General features: G+C 42.9%; 2 protein-coding genes across 7 annotated transcripts; one reads left to right on the top strand and one right to left on the bottom strand.

Moving 5' to 3' along the window:
* The first annotated feature begins 399 nt into the window (after positions 1 to 399).
* PDCD4 (programmed cell death 4) lies at positions 400 to 17,294 on the top strand. Of its 6 annotated transcripts, XM_009985898.2 has the most exons (13): positions 913 to 1,290; positions 1,792 to 1,946; positions 3,121 to 3,217; positions 6,636 to 6,932; positions 7,492 to 7,586; positions 9,293 to 9,406; positions 9,661 to 9,882; positions 10,150 to 10,247; positions 11,742 to 11,856; positions 12,687 to 12,794; positions 13,850 to 13,960; positions 14,936 to 15,075; positions 16,404 to 17,294. In XM_009985898.2, exons 3-13 carry the CDS (start codon positions 3,178 to 3,180, stop codon positions 16,462 to 16,464), a joined length of 1,401 nt encoding a protein of 466 aa, XP_009984200.1. In that variant the 5' UTR covers positions 913 to 1,290; positions 1,792 to 1,946; positions 3,121 to 3,177; the 3' UTR covers positions 16,465 to 17,294. The 6 variants fall into 6 exon arrangements, with proteins under 6 accessions (XP_086472584.1, XP_086472581.1, XP_009984200.1 ...); XM_086616458.1 differs by lacking the exons at positions 913 to 1,290; positions 16,404 to 17,294 and adding an exon at positions 400 to 417 and having other exon boundaries at positions 13,850 to 14,974; XM_086616455.1 differs by lacking the exons at positions 913 to 1,290; positions 16,404 to 17,294 and adding an exon at positions 469 to 499 and having other exon boundaries at positions 13,850 to 14,974.
* On the bottom strand, positions 15,063 to 18,125 carry BBIP1 (BBSome interacting protein 1). The gene is made up of 3 exons (XM_086616459.1): positions 18,080 to 18,125; positions 17,808 to 18,000; positions 15,063 to 15,449 (listed from the first exon to the last, which is right to left on the bottom strand). The coding sequence occupies exons 1-2, from the start codon at positions 18,123 to 18,125 to the stop codon at positions 17,846 to 17,848; spliced, it is 201 nt and encodes a 66-aa protein (XP_086472585.1). The 3' UTR covers positions 15,063 to 15,449; positions 17,808 to 17,845.
* Between the last annotated feature and the right edge of the window lie 8,212 nt (positions 18,126 to 26,337).

Raw genomic sequence — 26,337 nt, 5'->3', positions numbered from 1 at the left:
CCCCAGAGCACAGCTCCTCACACCCCCGCACAGGCAGCATAACGCAGCTGTGTTTTCACCACCGGGCAGACGTCTCAGGTGGGCCCGTGCCCTGACTCCCTCACGCACGGAGGCATCTCCTCCGCCCCCCGCTCGTCTGTGCGCAGCGCCCCGCGCCGCCGCACGACGGGCCGTCTCCTCGCACCCGGCCGCCCCCTCCCCGCACGAATGGCTCCTTCCCGCTCCCCCCCCGCCGCCGCCCCCGCGATGGTTTCGCTCTCCCCCCGCCCTTTCCCGATGGCTGAACGCCCCGCGGGCCCCACCCGCCGCCGCCGCCGCCTGCCGATTGGCTGCGACGGCGGGCGGGAGCCAGCCAATCCGCGGCGCCGCCGGCGGCCGTGTCGCTGGGGGGAAGAAAACAACAACAAGCAGGCGGCGGTGCGCGCGGCCGAGGGGCGGGGCCGAGCGGCGAGAGCGGCGCGGCGCGGAGCGGAGCGGCCGAGCCCGCGGACCGCCGCCGGTAACGGTCCCGGTCCCGGTCCCGGGAGCGGCGTGTGAGGGGGCGCACGGCACGGCGGGGGCGGCCGTGTCCGCGTCCGCGTCCGTGCCCCTTCCCTGCAGGCGTGGCGGCCCTGCGGGGTGCGCGGCGGGTGGCCAGGCCGCGGGGCGATCGCGGAGGGGCGGTTGGCGCTGTGAGGAGCCGCTCCCCGTGACTGACCCCGGCCCCCCGGCCAGCCCGCCCCGCCGCGCCCTCTCCCTCGGCGGCGGCAGCTGGGCTCGGCTGCGCAGCGAGCCCCGCTTCGCCGCCGGTGGCGGCGGCGGTGCGAGCGTTGCTGAGGGCACGTCCCGTGAGGTGCGGGTACTCCTCGGCCGCAGCCGGGCCAGCACAACGGCTGCCGGGCCTGTGGCGGCAGGGCCCGGCGCCAGCCCCGCTCCCGCCTGCCGTCAGCCCTCAGTCACGCCTTTTTTTAGGGGCTGGTGTTGCTCCGCCATTGATTTCTTCCAGCAGCGCGGGTTTTGTAGGGGTAGCGAAGCCTTGCCTGGCTGTTGTTGCGTGTGGGTGCAGACTAGCAGCCGGCGTTTGTAGGTGATGCTACAGACGAGTGCTACAGGTGATGATGTAGGTGATGAGGAGTGTTTGCTTAAAGTCAGGGGGAAGAGAAAAATCGTGTGATCCGTGCGGAAGTTCTTCAGGGATGTTTTGCATAGGTGTAAGGTCTTGAGAAGTTTTAGAAGCTTTCTGCAGCATGTGCTGTTCCTGAACGTTGAATCTGCTGCTGTTGACTTGCAGATGTGGAACTGCTTATTTAGGTAGAGTACTTTCGGTGGTGGTGAGAACAGAGACAATTTTGGGCTTATTTATTCTGATGTTTTTAATGCAGGTTTTCAAATTGTGTTCTTAGTTGATTGGTAATACTATGTGGTATAATTCTACAAAATATAAAGTGTGGGTTTTTTTTTTTTTTAATGTACATAGTGGTAACCTGAAGCTTGAGCAGACCTGTTGGCTTGAGTTAATGAGAGGGTGCATTGCTAAATTGAGAATATGTCTCCTGATCAGTATGACAACATAAACTGTAAAGCTCAATTATTCCATCATCCTGTTACAAACAAAGCAGGATGCTGAATCACAACAAGACAGCACGTGAAAGTTGCCGTGTTTCTTAGTATGTTGCCATAGGTGGAGAATTCCAACTAGAGGCCTGTGTGGAAGAAGTATTTCTCCACTTGAAATTTAGGACTTGATGACAGATTATGAAAATCATGATTATTATTTAAAACAGGTTTTATCCTTTGTCTTCTTTTTCAAAGAGGTGGACAACTGATGGAACATTCCACTAGGAGGAGTAAAACGGTTCTTACGAGGTAGCTTCCTCAGATTAAACTGAGACCCATACAAGAAAACAACATACGACTTAACCAACAGTGACTGGGAACACTTGAGAACTCCTGAATGATTGATTGAGGTAACTCAGAAAAAACGTTTGTCTAAAAAAAAATTGTGTGGGGCAGGGAGAACTTCGTGTTACACAAAGCTGTTAACTGTTTGGGTTGACATTAGGAAATGCAAGATCATGACAGCTTGATACTGTGCCCTAAACCAGACTTTATTGCCAACGGTCTGTGATGAATCATTTGCAGTTAATAGGTCTGTGGCAGGCAAGTGGGCATAGGGGAGGAAAACAAGGGAAGAGAAGAAAAGGGGAAGGGAGTGCTGTCGTTTGTGTCACAATCTAGCCTCTCAACGGTAAGCTGTTTTCAGGGCAGCAAAGGCTGAGAAAGGGGGGGGGGAAAAGAGCCACTGAATTCTTATGGGGCAAACACAAATACCAGTAATATTCAGAGGGCTACAAAGGGATTTGTGAAGCTCTTGCAGGTGAAAAAGTGTTTGGGGAATTCTGGGGCTGCTTAATTTTTCATGTACATGAAGCAAAGATGGATGATGCCATCTCTTTTACAGTGACATGGGGTGGTTTGTAGAATAGCAGCTGCTAGGAAGAGGGACAGAAAAAGAGAACTTTATCCCTTGCAGAGTGAATAGTGGTTATAAGGAGTGTTTGAAGGGCGCAGAAGCGCAGGTGTCAAAGCTTGACAGCTGCATGTACACATACAATAAAACATAAAGACTATGTCCTTGAGGGGAGGAACCAAAAATAGCTTGTCTTCTAAGGGCTGGTCTGAACTCGATAAATTGGTACCATTTTATCAGTGTAGTTCACCTGAAGAACATTTCTCTTGTGGATGCAGTTGTAACATTGAAATTGTATGCTCGTATAGATAACCACTTTGCAGAACAGGACAGTGTAAGTTGGTAGAGGTGGCTTTTATCTACTAAAAAAGCTGCTTCACAGAGGGCTTTTATCCTTAAAATAACGGCTTTTATCCTGGTGCCTTCTTTATAAGCAACAGAACTGACAACTGCTGAGATGTCAAGGCTTAGATAGATGTGTTTGAGGGTGGTGCTGTCTCATTTTACACCATTTACCTTCCCAGGAACTTTTCAGTGGTTACTGATAGTTAATTGTAATGTAAACCCCCCTATTTTTGCATTGTATTTTGTGAGCGAAGCCTTGCAGCTTTTTTTACTTAGAGATTCAGTCTAGTACTTTTCTTTTCTTAAGCTTCTCTGTTTCTGTTTAGGCCTTGAAGGGAAAACATTAAGACTTTACGTTTCACAGTCAGTTTTGCTAAGCAACTATGGAAATAGAAAAGGAGCATGTTTATGTTACCCCAACAGGTAAGTACTATGTTCAGTATTTTTTTTACTTAGAATTGCTTAGCTGACCTGAAGTGTTCTCTGAAGAAAAAATGTATTGCCTATTAATTTTTTAACAGGTTTAAAAAAAAAAAAAATCTTTCATCAAAAATTTACAGAATAGTTCTTTCACGTTTATATCGTGGAATCCTGCTTGATAACGTTTATTTCAAAATTTGCTAAAATCATAAAATTAACATGTCTTTAACTTGCTAAACAATAGTGGCTCTGGACTCCTTATTACCTAACTTCCAGTTGTGCTGGTGTGAATAAAAGAGTAAGTTGAAAAGTAAAATGTGTAGGTGCATTTGAGAGGTACAAATTCTGGTTTTACATAACTGTTTAGCTTAAAATTAGAGGAAACAAATGATGAAAGGCTTGACTGGAAGTGGGCTGGCGTGAGAAAACTTTACTGAATATGTGCTAGAGACTGCCCTGAAATTGACCGACTTGTCTGTATCACACACATGGTTTATGATGCTTAGTCAACAGTTTCATGTTGTTTACTGTGTCTTCCAATGGTTGTGATGATCTGTACTGATCTTTTTATACCAAAGAGATTTTTATAGGTTTTAAACGTTTTTCAGAGAAAAAAAAATATGTTAAGATGATATGTAATGCAGTTGAAGTGGCAACATGCTCCATATGACCTCTTATTTTAAACCAGAATTAGCTGAATGTGGAAGATTCATTGCTTCTCAGCACTTTAGAATTACATTTGGGTAAGAGGTGGGAAACTGCTAGGTATCTAAATTGACCTCGTTTGGTCAAATGGAAGTTGTAGGTGTACTTTCTGTGTAGGTAAGTACTTTCTGAATGCTTCGTTAATTAAGGTAGCGTCATAAAAGCATAGATTTTAAGTGTGCCTGCTAGGCTCCATAGCAGGGTAGTAAGATCAATTTGGATAACTCTTAAATGTATAGCAAACAAAGTCTTAAAGTTTATAGAATGCTGTTACTGGTTATTTATGTGCATGGATATGTTATATGATGTAAAAATGAGAAACTGAAAGGAAAATCTGCATCATTTTGTATGTACTTTTTATAAAACTTTTATTTTAGAAAATTACTGAAAACTAGCTTATCCGTTTAACCTGTTTTTTCAGCCTAAGTAATTAACTAATAGTGGAGGCCCAGTTGGTCATAGCATTATGAAGAAAGAGGTTGCAACTGGAAGTGATAGCGTTGTATAAAAAAGTAATTTGATAATGCAGTGAGAAATGTTAAGTCTTATGGGTTGGATGTTTCCTGTGGAGAATTTCCTTTCGTCTTGATCCTGAGATCGGTATTGTGTGAGGAGGTTGGACTGTAGCCTCCTCTTTTGTACTTAGTTGTCAGATTCAGGACTGACTTGGGTTAATTGTTGGCTGTTTTCTTTGGAAACTGAGAAAGAAGGAAGTGGTCATTGAAGAGTGTGGTTCATGAACAGCCAGATTGCAGGTCTAAACTGGAGAAATTTGTGGGAGAGTGGGCATGAAGGAGAACTTAAATTCAGTTTTCTGAGATTTTCTGAGATGAGCTGGTTGTGCTGATGGGGTCTCTCTAGGGAATGGAGAGGAAGGAAGCCTGTTCTATTTGATTTTGTGCCTTCCCCCCCCTTCCCCACTAGCTTTATGCAAATCTCTCATTGTTTTATTAAAATATTAGACAAACTGAGAAAGCTTGTTGTGGGAATCTTTTCCTGGATGTGAGGCATGCTTTTCTCTTTTAGCTTGCTGCAAGCACAAAAGGAATGCTTTTGTGGGAGTAATGAGTGGAAAGATGAAGCTTAGACTGGAATGGCTGCATTATTGTTCAGCTATAGCTGAACATATTCGCATCTGTGAACACTAGTATCTAAATTTTATTTCTTTGATCACGAAGGAAGCAGTTGCATCAAACTTTCTTCATTTTGTAGTGTAGTATTGTCTTTGATATGGGTAAATACTTTGAGGTTGGAAATGTTTTACTAGTGCACTTTGCTTTCAAAACAATTTTTCATGAACTTGTTTTGAATTGAAAAAATACAGTTCTGAGAGAAGTCTTGCCAAATGAACGTCGCTAATTAGAATGTATTGGAATGGTGAAGTAATACATTAAGCAAAGTTCAAATACAAATTTAAATTCATCTTCATATTCTGGGTTTATGGCAGTGAACTTTTCCGTAAAGCAGGCTTGGCACGGCTGGAAAAGCAGCTTCTTCTGCATGCCTCATCGTTGCGCTTCCTAGGATTGGCGCTATAGGTTGTATCTTTGAGACTCTACTGAATCTTCAAGAAAAGAAGGGCTGTGTAACAGAGCTGAGGATCTTCCCTCTCTGTGTGTTTTTTCCAATTTGCAAGGACTCCCAGGGTACTAACTGGACTGTAAAATAGGTCCCCAGATGCTTTTTTTAATCCTTATGGGTTAAGAAGGGGAGGAAGAAATGATGAAGGCTTTTGTTCTTAATGCTCCTAATAAGACATTCTGCTGACCCATACAGCTCAGCTGGGGGACGTCTTGACTTTGTGAAATAAAAGACTTTAGATCGAAATTTTAAATGTGCATTAACTTTCCAAGAGAGTGAAATTATTGCACTTCTCAGTGCTGAGATGTTTACAGATCCTTAAATTGAGAAGGTTTTTTGTTTAGTATGAAACAAAGCTAATTACCTATCGTATATGATTGTGCTGGGGAATAAACCATGGCCATTTTAGAAACAGTCTTGACAGAAGCCATGGATAAGGGCAATCCATGGAGAAGAAGAGAGATCGCACTGTTTCGCAGACTTTTATTTATTCAGTGTGTCTGTTACCAAACTGCCTAGGCTTTGTATTAAACGGCTTTTTTTTCCTCCCCCCATAACTTTAAAAACAAAAATAAGAGTGATGTTGGTTTTGTATTCTTGTAAGTCTAAATCATTGCTTTTCCAGCTGGTGAGGTCTTTGAAATTCCTTCAATGAGGGGAATGTTGGTTGCTGATTGGGAAATTAATTTCACTTTGGTGAATAGTCTGTTAACATTAGTAAGTTCTTACAGAATTTACAGTATTGGCAGTTTTGTTTGTTTCTAAATCAAGAGATGAGTGGGTGGAGTGAGAACTAGGCACTTAGATCTTACGCACTGAGGAGTTCTGATAGTTTTTGTTTAACAAGGGTGGGGTTTTCTGTGGTTTACCTGTTTATAAATGGTTTATTCATTCGCTTTCCAGCTCTTGACATATGCTCTGTTTAGATTGTGGATAGTTTGTGCAGGGGAATAAGGAACTCCTTATTACCATGATGTGTAGACATATTCTAAAGCCAACATCGTTTGCCTTAATGATGTTGGAAGTAAGAGTTCTATTTAACATTGTAATCCTTCTTAAATGCAATATGTTTTCGTATTTTAACGTAAAACTGTTTAAAACTAAGCTGGATTTTTTTCTTCATCTCCTTTTTAAGAACTTGAGAATCTAAGTGATGCTCCATTTTCTGGTGATGAAGAGAATGGGTCTGAGGAACGAAAGACTGAAATCAATGGAAATTGGATTCCTGCAACTTTGATTACTGAAGCCAAAATAAACGCTAAAGCCAAGAGACGGCTGAGGAAAAATTCTTCTAGAGATTCTGGGAGAGGAGACTCTGTTAGTGAAAATGGAGAGACACTGAAGACTGGAGTTGTTGTACCAACAAGCCCAAAGGGGAAACTCCTGGACAGGCGATCCCGTTCTGGAAAGGGAAGGGGTCTACCAAAGAAAGGTTGGTGTAGCTCAGTGAAGAGAGTAGCATGATAAAGATTCTGTCCAAAACATAGTAAATTTTTTTCCCCTGGGAGTCATTTTCATAAGCCACAGTCTCTGTGCAGACATTTGGTTCTTTATGTTAGATAGTAGATGGCAACAGGAGCTAGTAGTAGGTGGCATTCTTACCAGAAAATTCTGTATGTGTATCATTAACTTCTGACTTTGATTACTTTTTATTAGCAAATTTAATACACAAATTTGAACTGTTGGTGGTTCACAGGACTGTTACTAATACAAATTGAAAGCATGGTTATATTTGAAAGTGCAGTTGCTTCAACCTTCAGTAATTCCTGTGCAGTTTTATACTGCTTCTAGTATCTTACTGGAAAGTGATGAAAAGACTCGCTGGTAAAGTTGGAACATGTCATACAAAACCACCCTTTTCAGCATATATTTTAGAGTCAGGAGGTGGGCACAAACAGCGATAAGTCGCTCTTAGGTGAAGGAACGTTGGATTGAACTCAAGTATTCTTGTTAAACTGGCGGTCCTTTCTTACTGTCCTGTATTTTGCCAGGTGGAGCAGGTGGTAAAGGAGTTTGGGGAACACCAGGTCAAGTGTATGATGTAGAAGAAGTAGATATTAAGGATCCTAATTATGATGATGACCAGGTAGGCAAATAATTTCTTTACTGTGTTGTTTTTTATTTCTGTTATTGATTCCAGTTGCTGTGACGCTTATATTAATGGAAATTTGACCTTGTGAGTTATGTGAATGTCAGCCTGGCTGAACTACATGCTCTTTTTTATGTTCAAGAATGGATTATTGACTACTTAAAGACAACTGGTATAGAAGTGTCACAGTGTAACACTCTCAGATCTTAACCCATGAGCCCTGTCTCTGTGCCTGACTAGGCCGCACTCTTCCCAGGTGTGTTCTTTCACTGCTGGTTCCTATGGAATGTTGCAATGCTGCTCTATATTGCAAACAAGCACTGCATTAAAAACGTGACACAGACTTTCTCAAGTTGGAAGTTTAGTCTGGGGCAGTATCCTTTGTGGATTTTTCTCTTCCCTGTATTCCCAGCCCTCCCAATGTCTTGTGTCTACTTAGCATAAACACTTCAAACTAGTGCAAAGGTGATAGTCTGGATATTTTGTTTATGTGTATGTATTTAGGATATGGTACCTTACAGCCATATTATCAAGCGGGGGCGGGGAAAGCAGAAGTCATTGGGCGAAGGGTTGTTTATAACATGAAATCACTGAGGAAAGGAAACACTGATTACAAACACAGATTAATAAAGTCTCTGAGATCAATACAATTGTGAGACTGTAAGTAAATTCTGTATAACACTAGCAGAGTTATGGTGGTGTCATGTGAGCAGAGGCTGTTTGCTGACAGGATGGTATGTGGGAATATCAAAGCCTTCCAGTATCGGATTTTTTTTCCCTGCAATTCAGTGCTTTACAGCTATTAAAGGTGAAGCTGATGAGTGCATAAAAGCAAGTTTAATGAAGAATGAGTACTCCATGGAACTTCTGTATGCTTAGCTTTCCTAAGGTTGAAAACAGAGGCTGCTATGATGGAAGGATAGGCTTTTGGACCTCTGCTATACTTGTTGGTCATGGAAGGCTTCTTTCCAGTAAACATTAGTTGCGAAACTGTTCGAATTTCCATGATCGCTAGTGTTGCTCTGAATGTTACCTCTGTAGTCTGTGAGGAGTAGGAAGCGGAATTACAGTGGGGAGATCTGGTTGTGCTGGAACTCTGCAGGACCAGGTTATGCAGGAGACAGTTGCTATGTGATTCTTTTTTCCCCTTAGGGAATGCCTTTGCTCACTAATATTCTGAAAATGCCTTTTCTCCAATTTGTACATGCCTATCACCTGTCTGGCCACACAGTCACTAGGGCAGAGGGAGAACAGGCAGGTTTGTCATCAGGGACTGGTGTGCCGCTTGCAGGGAAAGATGCTGAAAGTTAAATCTTGTGCTGTGGCACAGCTAACTGCTGGGCTGAGATGGGTTTCTATCGCTCTACCTTCATTACACTTGATCCCTGTGTTCATGTGGTGTCAGCAGAATCCGAGGAACAGAGTTTGGAGTATTTACCATCATTTCACAGTAAATTCAGCTTTTCAGTTAAATTCAGCTAACAGTAAATTGAAAATATAAGTAGCATGACATTTAGCCAGCATTGTCCACACTTTAACTGTAGAGACATTATCTGGTGTTTTCTGGCAGGATACTGACTACCAAGACTAAAGCGTTAAGGATTTAGAAGATAAATTTTGATGCTATTAGCACTGCATAAAATTTAAGAAGAAGACAGTACTGTTTACAAAAGGGTGTGTGCTTTTTTTGTATTTTAACATAGGAGAACTGTGTCTATGAAACAGTGGTTTTACCTCTGGATGAAAGGGCATTCGAAAAAACTTTAACGCCAATCATACAAGAGTATTTTGAACATGGAGATACTAACGAAGTTTCGGTACGTCGCATTCCTTTTCACTTCTTTATTTTAGACAGCAAACCTGTAGCATATGAGGGTATCCAACTGCCAGCTACTAATGAGTGTACAGAGATGTTGGCAAGAAATGTGCAATAAGAACACCTAAGCAGTTACATTCATAACATGAGCAGAAGCATGTATGTAAATATATAAATACAAGCATATGAATATTCATATAGTTATATAATAAAAATTGTGAAATCTGAATGTTTTGTTTTTCAAATCTTACATAGGAGATGCTGAAGAATTTAAACCTTGGTGAAATGAAATACAGTGTGCCAGTGCTGGCTGTCTCCTTGGCATTAGAGGGGAAGGCCAGTCACAGGGAAATGACGTCTAAGCTTATCTCTGACCTTTGTGGGACAGTAGTAAGCAAAACTGATGTGGAAAAATCATTTGATAGACTGCTTAAAGAATTACCTGAACTGGTGCTGGATTCTCCCAGGGCACCACAGGTATGTTTCTAAAGTTTTATGCTAGTAATCAAACACTTTTTCATTTACATTGTGGCTAAAATTGATCAATTGAAATAAACTCCGTATTCTGAAAAATATCTATGGATTGTCTTACTGTCTGTAATCTCCTACCAATTTCCAAGACTATGTTTTCACTTTGAGATTACTCGTTTAAATAAAATCTGAAAAACAAGTACGTTATAATTGTCTACTTAGAACTACTTTGGAATTCCACATTTGGTTAAAAATACTTCTGTGTTGTTGCAGTTGGTGGGCCAGTTCATTGCTAGAGCTGTTGGAGATGGGGTTCTAAGCAGTACCTACATAGACGGCTACAAAGGCACTGTGGATTGTGTCCAAGCTCGGTAACTTTCTTGCTTTCTATATAGCCACAGTTTTCCATTCCAAATGACAAAGATGATGATCAGGAATTTAGGATTTAATGATAAATCATGTGGTTCTCTATAACTTATTTTTAATTTAAAATTGTAAAAAAACCCACAAAGTCTGCTACAACGACAATGAAATCCAGAACGACTCAGGTCAGAGGAGAAATACTGACAGTGCCTGAAAAATGTATTACTACGTTTGAGTTAAGTTTGTCAGGGTTGTTGTCCAGCTTATGTTTGAAGAGGAGAAAAAATGAGCTGAAACACGAAGTGATTATAGAAGGTTTTGCCTTTAGAAAAAGCTTTAATGTGATTAAGGAGTAAATATAGCATCAGGACAGCTGCTGTAAATATGTTGTGAAATGCACAAGGGATTAACTGTTTTGCCTTGTAAAGGTTTGATGCTTGTGCAGTGCTTTTTTTACAGACTTTCTCTGTAGTGCTTTATTCATCAAGAAGTGTAATTGTTTTCCATGTCAGGGCGAGAAGTTCGAAGGAGCAATCTCTGATAAAGAGGGACATTTTAATAACTAGCCATGTTTTACTTTTTTTTTTCCTCCATAAGTGTATGTTTCAGCCTTGATATGGAGGTGCTGAATTCCTAAAGCTTCTAAAAGCTCCAGCTGTAATAATTGTAGTTGAGTCCTTTTAGAAGGAATGGAAATGCTTAGCTGCCTAACTTGAGCACTTAAATTGTGAAAATTGTCTGTCAGTTATACACGTCTCTTGTGATTTGAAGAATTGTAGCCTGTGTACTGCACATCTGGGATGCGTAGTTGCTTTAGGTATTTCTGGGCCAATCTCTTCTGCTCGTTAAATCTTGGTGAATAGAGTTATTGTTATTGGCTAGCCCCCAGTATGAGGACTGGGATAATAGCACTATGGTGCTTAACTGGATCTGAGATTTCTTTTTTTCACCTTAATTCCATTTTCATTCTTTTCTTAATGAACTGCCAACTTCTCTAGTTCATGCCACTTTTTTGGAACTACATATTTGCCTTCCGAAGTCCTGTTTTGGCTTAAATTCGCAAAGTTTCATAATTCTTTAGACTCAAACAGAAAACTATTTCAGTAGAAAAGCTGTTCAACTCAAGCCTCTCTTGTTTGAGATACACATGCCCAAGCTGTATTCTTGGAGGAGCCCAGATACAATCTATCTCTGTGTAAGAAACTATTAAGTTCATTCTTGTGAGGATGTTTCAGGTTCTGCATTGATGATTCAGATTTACTGCCATCACAGGATTGTTACCTGTCCTTAGCAAGGTACAACCAAAAGTGTAAAGGTGGCAGAAAGGGCATGTGGAGAGCTAGCTTGCTCTCTTCTTGATCTAGATGTCCCTGTGGAGTTGCTAACCCTGACCTCTTCCCAGGGATTTGGTCACTTCTCCCACTGCCATTCCTTGGCACAGTTACAGATGCCTTTTAATGAAGTTCCTGCACTAACTTTTAAAAACATTAACTGCTTTCTAGAGCTGCGCTGGACCGAGCTACTGTGTTGCTGAGTATGACAAAGGGTGGAAAGCGTATAGACAATGTGTGGGGGTCAGGAGGTGGCCAGCAGTCTGTGAAACACCTTGTTAAAGAGGTAACTACTTATACAGTACTCTTCTCTCTAGTTTACTGTTTGTCTAAGCTTATCTTGTTTGGGGTGGAGTGAGGAGATAAGTATATCCTGTAGCAAAATGATGTCTTGAGTGTTGATTTTGTTTGTGTTTTCTTTTTAAAAACTACTTTTTATAAATAAATTATAAAAACTGATGTAGATAATTTTGTTGATTTTTCTAGTATTTGTCAGTGTTGGGAATATGCTAGTACAATATTCTGTATTGTAAGTATACATTTATTTTTGCTTTAAGCAAAACTTTTAAGCACTTAGCTTTTTAAGAGCTTACAATGTAAAATGGTGAAGTAATTAGAGCCAAGATGAAACTGGCTAAACTAGATAAACTTTTTCTTTGCATCACTGGTTAAAAGCACATTAATAACTGAAAAAAAAAAAAAAAAGAGGGGAAGGAAGAGAAAAGTTTAGAGATCCATGCTATGAAGTAAGCAGGTTTAAAGGAAAAGGTCATGTTATAATTTCTAGGTTGTGAGTTTAACAGATGATAGGAAGAGGAGTTCAGAGAAGATAAACTTAATTGTACCCATATTAACTTTTTATGGTGATATGCATCTTTTAAAGTAATGTTTTGGTGCTTGTGTGTCTGTATTAACACTATGGATAGATGTTTGGCTTGTACTGTGTTTCAGGTTGCTGATAACATCTCCATTTAATTACATTTATAAAAACACCAGCAGCAAGTTTCAGGAACTAACTTGCTGCTGGTTTGATCGCAGATTATCAAAACAGTTGACAGCTTTTATATTTTATATCTGACTAGTGCTGGGCTTTTTGTTTGTTTTAAAATCCAATAGATTGATATGTTGCTGAAAGAGTATTTGCTTTCCGGAGATGTACTGGAAGCTGAACGCTGCCTTCAGGAACTGGAAGTACCCCATTTTCACCATGAACTTGTGTACGAAGTAAGGAGAAATCAGAGTCCCTTTAATAATTGTCAGCAATACCAACAGGTTTGGTTTTGGTTTGATGTGGGCATGCAAATAATGGAACTGGAATCTGAAGCTTAGGTTGCAAGTTCTGATGTTATTTGAATAACTAAATTGTTTCATGTAAAGTTAATGGCTTGTGTGCTCGTTTGTGTGCACACTGTGTAACAAGTAAGCTGCTGCTAAATTTGGGAAGATCCAGAATTAATTTTTGTTTGTTGGGTAAATACTTGAATTCAGAGTATTACATATTCCTGAAAAAGAGCAGTTCGATTTATTTTCTGCTGAGGAGTAGCAACAAAAAACATGCTTTGTTTTGGTGTTCATTTCCTTTTAGTTTCAGATTTCTGGTATTCTAATGAGTGTTACCTGGTTTTTGTTAGGTTAGAGCATGCTTTTCAAGGTGAGATTGTTCCATCTAGCAAGTTTTTGAAAGCTCTGAGATATTTCAGAACCAGGCTGTGTGAGAGTAAGATTTTCTTTGCTGTATCTGGGAGACTGTTGCCATTTGTACCTTTTATCTGCCAAACTGGGAAATGGTTGTTTACCAATAATGCTGAACACCCACAGTCTACAAAATTTTCTTTTCAGTAAATTGACTCCTTTAGAAAATTCCTTCACGATAGAAAAAACAGAATCCTTTTAGTTGACGGAGGTTGTGGAGATTTGTGGATTTTAAACTTCTAAATTCTTCTAAAATCATTGATACAAAATTAATTTCACAAAATTAATTAATTGCCATCTGTACGGCAGCAACCATATGGATATAGTAATGTATCTCTCAAAGCCAAGCCAGAAGGGTAATGCTTTTCACTCCGTCCAGTCCCTTCTGGTTTTTCATACCTTTTATCTTTATCCAAATAACTTTTCATCAGTTCTTCGGAAATTGTGAGTGCATGTAACAAATGGACTTGTCTCCCCAGAAAATGCACAGTAACCCATTCACTCCTTTCGCTCCTCATAGCCTTACACAACATGTACTTGAACCACGGTTTTCTTTTTATTTAAAACACTTGCATGATTTCTTTTAGGCTGTTGTAATGGTTTTGGAGTCAACTGGAGAAAAGACCTTTAAAATGTTACTGGATTTGCTGAAATCTCTCTGGAAGTCTTCGATCATTACTGTGGACCAAATGAAAAGAGTAAGTGTGGCATATAGAGAATGGGTACGGTCTTCCAAAATTTGTATAGTTTTTAGCTTCTTAAGTACTATTTGTAGTCCATTGCTGACTGATACTTTTTTTAAAAAATTCTTTATGGTCGTTCTATATCCCATACAAATAATCTGTCACCGATACATGTACAATGCTTGTCGTGTACTGGAAGAAGTACAAATGAATTCCAAGCAGTAGTTCTCTATAGAACTGTGAGGTACAGAGTATTTGAATCTTAAAGATTTCCAACTGCTTTTATGCAATGAAATGGTTAAAACTAATAATTTAAAATGCTCCAGTATAGCTTCATTTTTCTTAAATGTAACTTTTCTTTTTATCCAGTAGTTCTTCATTATCAAAGTAGTACAATAAGGACCCACTCAAGTACAAATGCCAATTAGAACAGAATATAGAAGCTACTGTTTTGCACAGTTGGAATCATCCATGGCTTTGCTTCTGAGTGTGAATACAGGACAGCTGTTCTGTCCCAGGGCAAACTAGGTACCACACAGAGACTTGTGTCAAAATTTACCCAGCCATACTGCTGGCAGGAAGTGGTGAAGTCTCCTCTAGTTGTCACCAGTTGTTTCCTTTACTGCATCAACTGTTGTGGTGGAGATTTGTGGCCACGTTCTGTTCATTTACATGGAAGAATTAACTTTTCTTCCATGTGTTACTACCTATGTGACAGCGGCCAGGCTAACATACACGTTTGTACTGTCTGGATTTCTGACTTCCTGTGTTTATGTAGATAGGTAGTTGTGTAATACCATAGTATTGGCTGGTATTATACCTTGTTTTTCTACTGACTTGCAGCTGCTCTGCTTTAGGTTTGTTGAAACTCTCCATAGTATACATGGAAGTATACTGAAAAATAAATCCTCTAAGAGCAAAAGGGTATTAGGAAAATTTCTAATCAAATCATAGAATAACCAGATCATTATTTGAATTCTTACATTGCAGGGCTATGAACGAGTTTACTCTGAAATCCCAGATATTAACCTGGATGTGCCACACTCCTATTCTGTGCTCGAGCGGTTTGTAGAGGAATGCTTTCAGGCTGGAATAATCTCCAAACCACTGAGAGACCTCTGTCCTTCAAGGTACTTGTTTTATTGTAGATAGGTGAAGGCACTGCTTTTTGTCCTCATTGTAGGTACAGAAAGCAGGGTCTTATGACCAAAGTATTACAGATTGGAACTGGAGACTATGGAGGATGGAGAAAGAGGGTTGGACTGGTAAAAGGTTTATTAAGAAGCTGCAGGGATGTGAAACCTGTTATACGGAGGCTGGGATAAATGCTTGAGGAAAGTAAGCTTCCGGTGAGTCCCAGGCAGCATGCCTGTGTGCTCTCCAGGGGATGAAGGCCTGCCTCTCCCCTCTGTTGCTAATGTGCTTGGTAGAGATCAGTGCAGTACTGAGAAGGAAGATTCCGGCATCACAATGATCCATGTAGGTGACAGTGGAAAACCATCAGCTACAGTGGAAAACAAAAAAAAAAAGAAAAAAAATTGCTTTTAAGCAATGGTTTAAACATACCAACTGGCATCAACAGAATTCTAAGATGAGAAAAACGATCCTAATGTTTATGTCAAAAGGAATAGGACGTTTATGTGGAACAAGCTCTACCCAACTGATCCCTTCATATCTGTCTGTCATGTGGTTTGTATAGTGCTTTTTTTGTTATTGTGTACCTACTTATAGCATAAATAATGCTATTTGAACCGTAGCTAATGAGTATTCTGTTCTCTCTTTACTGGTCACAGTACAGTTCTTAAGTTCTATTTCCTGTGGGGAATATGTGTGAAGTTTAAACTTTATGTTAAAACTATTATTCACAATTTACACATAGGGAATATGATACTGTTAGACAGATCTTTTCCAGTTTAGGGGTTTTGTTAGGCTTCTTAAACTGTCTTGACAGCCTTGTGATAAATTCAGCTTTTAAAGTGTCAGTGTCTTTATCAGCACCAGCCTCTATTAGTGGACTTTAGACTTTTTGTAGCAAATGTTTTGCAGGTTTTGGGGTGTGGGACAGTTGAAAATCATAGCTGCAACAAAAGCTTGATTATACTTCAGTTATTAATACTCTGAGAGGCATTTTTGGCTTATGTACTTCAGTTTTGGGTAGAAAAACAGCACTCCTCGCCTTTCAAACTAGGATTTTTTGCGAATGTGAATGTTAAAAGCGGAGCAAAGTAGAAAGCACTTGACAATGCAAATTTTGAAAAGTTTTCTGCAAAGAAACCTAGATGTAAGATTCAGCTGTATTTTAAGCAATTTACCAGTGATCAAGAAGGTCGGCTAATCTTGCTGAACTTGCACACCTTGTGTTTGACTCCCAAGACCAAGAGAAGATTCTTCTCAGGGGTAAGAAAACAAGCAATGCTACCTTGAACTTACTGAAAAGCTACTTTCTGCTTTCTTACAGGGGCAGAAAGCGTTTTGTGAGTGAAGGAGATGGAGGCCGCCTCAAGCTAGAAAGCTACTGAATGTGAGAACCAGCTCCTGAAGCCTTAAAAGTTGAAAGGGAAAATAGATGGATAGATATATATATACACAAACACACATGCTTTTTTGGTGTGTGCATGTGTATATGTATACGCATACATAATATACGAAAATTTTAAGAGTTGCTTAGTACAGTTCATATTTTTTTAAAAGCACGTTTTGGGTACAAATAATTTTTTTTAAATAGTTTTATAAATTCCAGAAAGAAAACGTCATTCTTTGGGCATATAGTAGAGCAACTGGCCACTCTACTGTGGTGGTGCCTTCAAATAAGCTATCTTTTTAAGTGCCATATGTTTATGACCTAATCATTCCATGTTTGCATCGATGTCTGACTGCCGCTCTTCTTTCAAAGACAGTGTTGTCATCGTAAAATCACTGCTTTATACAAAGCTTTATAGAAGGGTCAAGTTAAGCTGCTGTGATCCCATTTCCATTGCTGCTGAAGAAATACTGTGCTTTGGGAGGAAAAATAGCTGCTTCTTTGTTTTAAAGAGCCCAAGAAAATGGAGTTGGGTCATAAGATTAATTGATCTGTTCCAGGGGAGAACACTGGTTGGTTTTAGCCCCCATGTACCAAACTTGTCTGTTTTTCTATGTAACTGGAAAAGTAAAAAGTTCTGGTAAACATATTAAAAATATTTTTTTGTGAAGCTCTCCATTCTGCCTTTTTTTAATTAAAAAACCCCACAGAATTAATTTTAACTGTTTTAACTTTCTGTAGCGTGTGTGATTTAAGGTGTACATCTAACACTGCCCTTTCGTGTTACAATCTGCAGAAGAGCACTAAGTAATTAAACTCATGCTAAGTATTTACCAAATATGCTTTGAAAACAATTGACTCGTGTAGGAGGGTCCAGGCTGGCACTGCGGTATTTTGATGGTGTCTACACAGTGCAGCTTTGCCAGGTCCTTTCCAGTGAATAAGATGGATCTAGGGAAGACTCTCTTAGACTTTTCAGTTTTGTGTCAAGATTTCAGGTGTTTAGAAGCCCTGAGAATAGCCGTTACAGGGCCGGGAACAGGACGTGCTCCAGGAGACCAGCGCTGCAGCACCGGAGCGAGCCGGGTAAGCTGTCAGTACCCCGGCGGGGCTGTGTAACTCCCCTCCTACCGGTGTCTGCCTTGGTCTCCCGTCCCAGGGCAGCGCCTACCGCGATTCTGTTTCGTTCGGACGTGGCAAGCCTGAAGACGTACTTAAAAAACGTAACTTTAACGAGAAAGCGCCCCAGGAACTGCCTCCCGCCTCCCCTCTCCGCAATCCAGCAGCACGTCCCGTGGTCTCAGCCAGCCTTTAATCTGCAGCCTGTTACAAAGTGGGTACCTCCGCGTCGCGGGTGCGGCCACCGCCGGGCCCCGGGTCTAGGGCCGGGGCGGCGGTGTCCCCTCGGGCGGCCGCGCCGCCTCCAGCGCCGCCCGCTGCAGCTTCTCCAGCTTCTCCAGCGACACCGACTTGAGCGGCAGCACCTTGGGCTTACACAGCACCATGGCGGCCGCGTCCTCCACCGACAGCTGCCCTGCAAGGGGAGAGAAGCGCCGTGCTTGAGTGCCAGGGCCGGGCCGGGCCGGCTGCCGGGACGCGCCCGCCGCCGGTACCTTGCTTGGGCAGCACCTCCCGGAACGCTGCCTTCCCCTCCGGCATGGCGGCTCCCGCACCGAGGCGCGCAGGCGCTGTGCCCTGGCACCGCCTGCGCGGGCATGCGCGGTGCTGAGGGGGACGGCGTGTCTCCCGCGAAAAAACTACAGTTCCCAGCCTGCCCTGCGCAGAGCCTCGCGTTGACCGCCCGTGTCCATTGTGGGAATTGTAGTCGTTTGCGGTGCTCGCCGGGAGCTGTAGTTGCTGCGCTGGGTCAGCCCCGCGGCTGCGCCCCGGGCGTGACGGGAGCGGCTCCCTGGGGGCTGTCTCGGCGGCGGGGCCGGGCTGCCGTTTCCCTGCCCGCCGCCGTGGGGATGGGCGGGGCGGCGTCCTGCGTGGGCAGCGGGACGCGGGGCCGGGGGCTCGGTGGGGCGACCCAGGGCCTGGCTCGCTCCGCCGGGAGCGCGCAGAGCCGAGCCGATCCGATCCAGGCTGAGCCCGGGTCCCCGCCACTGCTCCCAGCCTCCCCCCGCGCCGCGGCCGTTCGGTGGGGCGGCCCCGTTAAGCGTGCGCGGGCCTGCCCGGCCCCGCGGCGTGCCGCTGCCGGCCCGCCCGCGCTGGCTGCCGCGGCGCCCCGCCTCGCCGTCCTGCTCTCCTCGCCGCGAAACTCGGACTTCGGGGCTTTTCTGTCTTAGTTTTTTGTTTTTCAAATAAAACCCCCAGCAGACACCGTCCAACGGGTGGGTTTGGCCAGGGCGTACGCGTTCCGGTTTTCATTTTCAGGCAGCGCCTGAGGGTTCCCGATGTGAATCATGCTGTTCGAAACGCAAACAGCAGTAAAAGCCGGTGTCTTTCTAAACGCTGAGGGCTTAAACGCCGCCAAACCTGGTCAGCCAGCGCGCCTGAGATCCACCGCCACCAGCTTCGCGCCTTGGCGGATCATTTGCCGCTCGGAGCAGCTCCCCTCGGAGCAGCTCCCTTCAGAAATCCCCCGCCGTGAAGCCGTGATGCGACCCGGGATCGTTGGAGAGAGATTCACCTGACTCCCTGTGCCTGCGCGATGCCCCAGCACCACCCCAATTCCAGGATGTGCTGTAATTTTAGATTTTGCTAATGAGCTTGCCTGGGTGCCCTGCACACGTCTTCCTTGGCCTTTCTTTGGGGATTGGCAGTTAAGGCTAGTAATCCTGCTAAACTAGCCTCAGCAGGCAGTGACAATTCCTTCAATTGTTCTGAGATTGAGAGCTTGCTTCTCACTACTGCACAGGGACTGGCCGTGGATGAATAAAATGAGGGAGAAAATGATTTTTCTAATAATTCTTTTCCATTCTTCCTTGTTGTAGCTGGCCACGTGCTTTCCTCTGGTAGCTCAGGCAACACGCCATGGACGTGTCAGCTATGGGATCCAAGGCTTAGGTTTGCTGGGAGACCTGTAATAAAACTTTTAACTTCCAGTAAGCGGCACCTCTCTCATAGTTATTTAAAGCCTCTGTCTGCATTGTTCCAGCACTATTTCCTTTTTCCTCTAAGGCAACCTAGGGTAGGAAACCAATGGTCCCTCAGGTAGCCTGCTTCCACCTCATTCGAAGCTTTGCCTCCTTGTTGGGTTGGAGGCCAGCAGAGAACCTGCAGAGGGTGAGAGCAGGTCTCCTGCTTCCTGCCTTTTGTGGAGTCGGCCAAAGATAACACTTCTGGTTTGGTCTGGGACAGCGCAGAAGTGGGCCCGTTTCTGTTGTGATTCACGTATTCCGCTTTCAGGTCAGGAGATCAGCATTGATGAGGCTATAAAATGGATGTGCTTGCTTGGGACATCCTTCTCTACGCTTTGAAGTGCACAGAAGCGTTCACACTGATTCCAATGGGAAAAGCTCTTTTCTCTGGTGTGCTAGTCCGTGTGCCAATTAGTATTTTGTACTGGTTGGAAGGGAAAGGACTAGGGACTGATTTATGAGGACTGTGGATGTTTATAGACCAGGGCGTTTTAAACAGCACATGCAGTTTGCAGATCAGTAATTCGGTAGTTGTTTGTTCGTTTGTTTTTAAAAACTGATCCAACATCTTGGCTATGGCTGTGGCTAAAAGTCAGTGTGAAAGACGGCCAGTCATGACTGAAAATCTTGCACTGTGAAACCGAGTTATTCCTGTGGAAACAAATATGGCCTGCAGAGCAACAGAAGATGAACTGAAAGCAAGACATTGAAATCAAATCGCAGGCTAGGTTTTTGACAGTGTCCCTCACAGCGCCAATGACCACCTGGAGTCCAGCATTATGTGAGTGTTGGCATTTACAGCAACTAGAGCCCATCTCAGCCATGTAGGGAATCACTTTCCAAACAGTTTTCCTGCCAACAGGGTTTTGTTTGCTTGGTGATAAGAAACAATGGTCAACTCTGTTACTTGGGCATTTTAGTGACTGAGAAGTGGAATCTGGCATCGTGTGCTAAATCCATTTTCTTAGCTAGTCAAATGCCAACTTGGCAGCCTGTCTAGAAAGCCGATAGCACCAGGACAGGCGTGATTGTGGAGATTGTTTTTGACAGTCTCTAGTAAGCCTGCTTTTAAGACACCTCCTTCCGTTGAGGAAAAAAAAAACATTACCACTTTCAGGACTAGAAGGACTGGGTGAGAGGAGAGAGGCATGGGCACTGTCTGCAGCTTAGTATCATACTTTTCGAAGTGCGTTAAAACCAGGAATTGGTTTAGCTTTCAGTAAGAGTGGTGTTTATTCACTAGAGTGCTGTTGGCCATAGTTGATAGGAGGGGAAAGCGTGGCATAGAGGACTTAATTCCCCTTGTTTTGTTGAAGAGGAACAACAAGAGAAGATGTGATTTTTCCAATTTCAGATGGTGGACCCGATTTTTTCTCTTGCTGAAGAAAGTGTAGTTATACTCCGTTTTTCACCGTTTTCTGCCTGTGGGGTGGATACGTGCTTGAACATACGCTCGTTTCTCTCACGGGCCTGTCCAGTTGCCAGAAATAGCTAGAAAGCTGAAATATCTCGCCAAAACCCTTCATTTTGGGAAAAGCACCGTGCACTTTGCAGTGGGACCATGCTGAGTCAGTGCATTGTCTTGGTGCCACTCCATGTGGCTGGAGAAGTCAGAACAAGACTGTCTTTGCGCACAGCATGATGGTGCCCAGGTTTCACGTTGTGTCCCAATGGCATGCAGCTTCCTAAAGTCCTGAGACTTGACCTTTGGATAAAACCCAATTTGCGAAGTGTGAGAGTGCTATCCACGGAGAGGACAATGCACTTCAGGTTGCATATTCTTATTTTACTGATGTCACAAAGAAATTATTCTTGTACACTGCAGAAAGCCTCACAACCACAAAACCAGCAATAATTTTATAAATGATAAGCTTGTTTTCCTCCTCCTCTTCCCAGATAGTCCGAGTGCAGCAGACAGCATTGCTGGAATCCAGAGAGTTTCGTAATGTGGCAGCCGCTTGCTGAAAGCCCTGCAGATACAAAACAACTTATTTTAAGTCTTGAGAAACATCTCCTACTAAGTAGAAGAAAAAAGCATTTAGGTGAAGCAATGTTGCCAGTCCCATTTGTTTATGAGGCTTGGTTTTTGTCTTTGTACATTTTAAATGCTTTTTATTTTAATTCTGCTTTTTGAGCCTTTCCAGTTCATGTTTTCCATTTTTTCCATGTGACAAGAAAGTCTGGAATCAAGTCCTTACTTTAAAAACAAAAATCTGGTTCAGAGTCCTGCATAATCATGCAGCTCCAGACATGGGGTGTTTAAAAATAAAGACACTTTCATGAGAATTACGCATCTTTAAGGTGATTTTCTGTTCTGAGTTTAAGTAAATACTTTGTTGACATTTTAAGAAGCTTTTAACAACACCTGATCTGTGTTTGCTTTCCAGGCAGATCTCTTTCTTTTTTCTTCTTCTTCTTTTCTAAAAATCTAGACCTCGTTTCACCTCTACATGTGCTGACGAGGTCAGAAACGTAGCGTACCAGCAGGACTGTGATGTGTGTTGAATAATGCATACCAATGCTTTCAAAAATACACGTGCAGATTTCATACAATTGCCCCTTAAGCTGCTGAGCAGTACCATGGGATACAGAGCCCATCTTCTTCAGAGACAGGAGGAGGAAGGTGGTTTGAGTTTACTGGGTGGGGTAAGGTGGGGAACAGAAAGCCTCATGTGACTCCCTGAGGGAATCACAAATGCCTTCAGAGCCTGAAGCTTGATAGCTTGATGTTTAACTTAGTCCTTGTTTTTAGAAGGGAGTTGACAGATGAGTGATTTCTTTTGGTTGAGCTTTCTGAATATACTTATTTAAATCTGTTGTTGTTTGATGCAGTGGTATCCTCAAGCTGTAAACACAAGGAAAGAAGGAGACGTCCTTATTCAGTGTGAAGATTTGTCTTTCACTGCTGCATACGTAAAAGTGCCTGGAAATGTATTATCCAAGGAGGGCAGAAACAGCTTTTTCATGGGCTGCTCTTCCTGCTCTATCTGTAGCGGTAACGTCCGGTAAATGCAGAGACCTGACTGCCTGTTTTGTTGCTACGTGTAACTCCCATTCTGAGCTCCCAAGCCAGATGCTCTAACCTGGCATTTCTAGGAGGTTACTGCTCTACTTGTGTGGTTTGAATCGCTTAAGTCTTTGGCCTTGTGCCTTAAAGTGCCAGCAGAGGCATGCTGTAATTGCCCGTAAATGCACCGTCTGTCATATTCTTGTTTAATTATTCCAGCTTCTCCCTGCCACGCACTGCTCAGTGTCTCTCTTGCTATCTTTATTTAATTGAGTGGAAAAAATCTGAGACTTGTGCTTCACTTACGTCACTTTGTATTTACCCAGCGTTGCTGGATCCTACTATGAAGTCCCAGCTTTTGTATGCAGAAGTCAATCTCATATACAGAAAAAATAGTGTCAATATCTAAAGCATACGTTAGAAAGAGAATCAATATTTTAACACATGGTAAAGTCAGGCCATAAATCTCTCAACACAGTGAAATGATTGTATTATTATCCCTTGAAACACCGCTCCTCCCCCTGAGAAACAAGAGGGGAAAGAAAACTCTTGAATAACCAAGCCCTTGTCCTCACAATGCAGGACTGTTCTTAGCCTGTCGCTCTGTCTGTGTTGCTTCTTTCTTTTCTGTCTACTAGTGCTCCCTTTTCTTGTGTGCCAAACGCCTGCCTCTTCAAGGCCCTTCCATCCTTCCCTAGCCCATCCCTGTTGATGTGTTTCAGAGTATTACTGGGATGTCAGCTCTTTCCTAAGATCGGCTTGTGATGGCCAGTTCCACTGCCTACTTGTTACCATTTCAAACATCTCTATGCTTCCTCCCAGCCTTGCAACCAACCCCTTATTAATGTGTGTTGAAAAAAATCATCTTTCAGAGCTCTCTCCAATGCTCTTCTTGTCCGTATGGCCTATAAAAAAACTTGGCAGCACGCTGACTGCTTTTCTTTCCTCATGCTCCCTGCGTCTGTGACAAATGCGTGTCATTTTTCTAGTCTTACATTTAGCTTTCAGTCTGAATCAGAACACTCTTTTTGTACAGCACCCACACACAAAATCGAGATGAAGGCTCCTGCGCACTATCACAATAATAATAAAGATTAGGGTTGCTTGCACTCACTCTGCTCTAGTTTTTATGGCTCTAGGCAGAAGGAGTTTCATGATACCCTTTTGGAAGATCATTCTGAACCTGAATGATCTAGTTTCCAGGTTGGTTTTTTTTTCAGAAATCCTGAACTGAAATTTTCCTTTGCAGGTGTACTCCCTATAACGCCTGGCTCCCTGACTGAGCCAGCAGCGTTGTTGGGGTGGTTGTTTTCACTTCCCGTAACTGAACTGTAAGATTACTCATTTCGTACTATTTTCTGATTTGTTTCATTTTTCTTCCATTTCTTTCCTGTAGGAAAGAGCAATTTATATAATGATTTCACTGTGGAATTGACTTCAGGCTTTACTGCTATTTGTCACCATTCAGGAAATCCATCCTTGGCTCCAGGAGAACACTCAATCCCTGCTGACAGTCTGGAAGAGGGAGAGAAAATAGATAGCAGAGCTGCAGCTATAAAGACCAACAGGCAAATATTTTATTCCAACTCAATTTTCCCTTCCCACATTACTTCTAAAGATTTTTTTTTCTCTTTGTGAGAATGCAAACGAGAGTTGTTTGTTTGTTTGTTTGTTTGTTTTTTTCCTGGGTTCTCTCCTGTTCAGCTGATGTTCATCTTCTCCCACATTTCTGACAGCGGAGCTTGCAGCAGTGACGAGATGTAATCCCAAGTAAGTCTGCTTCTGCCTGTGGCCTTGGTTAACCTGCTGGCAACGATACTTGCCTGGGCATGGGGCAGCTGGCTTTTTTACACAGCTCAGCATGGACGTGCTGCCACTCCCAGTCACTTTTAGGGCACAGTTGAGTTGTTTATATTAATCTTAAAAAACCTTGTAATATAATTGTTCTGCCTTCCTGGGGCCACCACTCCCAGAGACCTTTCCCTTTTCTTGGCTACTGTGGGAGCCTCTTTCCTTCAGCTTCACACCTTTATCAGCTAAAAGTGATAACAGTGCAGAACTGGTTGTCTTCAGGCTCTCTCTTTGAAGGACGGGCTACGCTGCTACCCTGTTGTGGCTGTTGAGGACTGGAAGATCAGAGAGGACAATGGGGAAGTGGAAGCCTGCTCTCTGTTTTATGCAGAACAGAGGCAGGATATACCCTTTTATGAAGTTCAGCAGAGAAAAAACTTGGGCTGCTTTTCATTGTTTCACACTCGCGTTTCTACATACCGTGCCATACCAGTCAGCCTTGTACTAATCTTCATGGACCTTTGAAGGCATGAAAGGACACGCATTGTAAATGAAATCTAAGCCACACCATACCGTATTATTGGTGCCAGCCAGTTTTAGAAGGCTGACACAAAAGCCAAGTGAAACAGGTACAATGGTAGGAGATGTCTCGTACCACCTGCAGGCATGCAGATCTACGCAGCATCGGAGTCCAACGGCAATGTGCGGCATGTGAAAAGCTGGTAAACCCTTGGCCACTTAGGCTTGAATGCGCTTTCCTGGGGAGGAAGTGGCTTTTCCCTCGGAAAGCTCAACTCCCCAGGGTCTGCATGAGGTCGATGGAAAAAGTGATTTCTTCAGAATATGATTCAAAGTGCCTAAGCATAGGCTTGTCTTATTGACTACAGGGGAAGCTTAACCTCTGCAGATTTAAACTAGCTTTTCTGAACACCCATCCCCTCTTGCCCCTTACTTTTGGGAGTTATGTTAATCCTCGACTTGGTTAGTCCTTGGCAGGCACACTGCCTACCGAGATTCAGGTGCTGCAGACCCAAGCTAAGAGAAGCTTGTCCAGCAGAGCACAGAATGTCCCGTTGGATCCTGCTTTGTCCTTTTGAGTTACCCAGGGATGACAGAAATGGATTTGCAAGTACCAGAAGAATTAAATGAAGTCAAGAAAGTTTGGTTTCTTTAGGGACGGCCTGACTGGAGCTGGAATAATCAGCATCTGTTTCAGTTTAACTGAGTTTTTTATTCCAGCCTTTCTCCCCTTTCAAAGTACAGACAACTGAAGCCTTTAATTTGCCCTGTCTTTCACTGTAGAAAAAAGTAGGAGTTTCTAACAGCTGATACCATCCTGTCTAGAATATCTACACTAAAAAAAAAAATACAGTTTATTGTCTGTTGTGAATGAAAAAGCTCTTGCTTGTTTCTGTTGTTTGTAGTGTTGACTTTGAAAGATAAATTGTTTGAACTGGTTGACTCTTCGTTTGTGCAACTGAAGATTAGCTTGCTTGATAGCCTGCTGGATTTGCAGTTTTCCCTTGCACTAAATAAACTGAAGAACTGCTGGCCCTGGGGCAGTTAGGACACAGTGCATACTTGACAAAGTTTGTGTGCATACAAGTAAACGAGAGAAAATAATTTCATGCATGGCATTCTGGATGTGCTGTTTCAATATTGATATGTCCTCTCTTTCCACCTGGAAGATCTCCTGTAAGACCTAGGAAGTCTGTTCAAAAAATTGCTAACAGGCTGACAGACATAGATAGGTGGCTGATGAGTTGAAAGTCGAAGCTGGCAGGACCGGAACTGGTTTTTACATGGTAGTTTTACAACCCTAAATCATGGGTTTTGAGAACATAGGTACCTTAATCAAACTCTCTCCTTTTATCATATATTTGCTTTGTAGAACCAACTGGAGGAAAAAGCAAAAATAATTTCTTGTCACTCAAGTAAGCAGACCTGGCTCTGAACACGTAAAAGGAACAGACACTAAAAATAGCAACAT

The sequence above is a fragment of the Tauraco erythrolophus genome, chromosome 9 (assembly GCF_009769465.1).
Source record: "Tauraco erythrolophus isolate bTauEry1 chromosome 9, bTauEry1.pri, whole genome shotgun sequence".
In the NCBI taxonomy this organism is placed as follows: Eukaryota; Metazoa; Chordata; class Aves; order Musophagiformes; family Musophagidae; genus Tauraco; species Tauraco erythrolophus.
The sequence above is the reverse complement of the archived record's forward strand: the minus strand, read 5'-3'. Positions and strand labels throughout refer to the sequence as shown.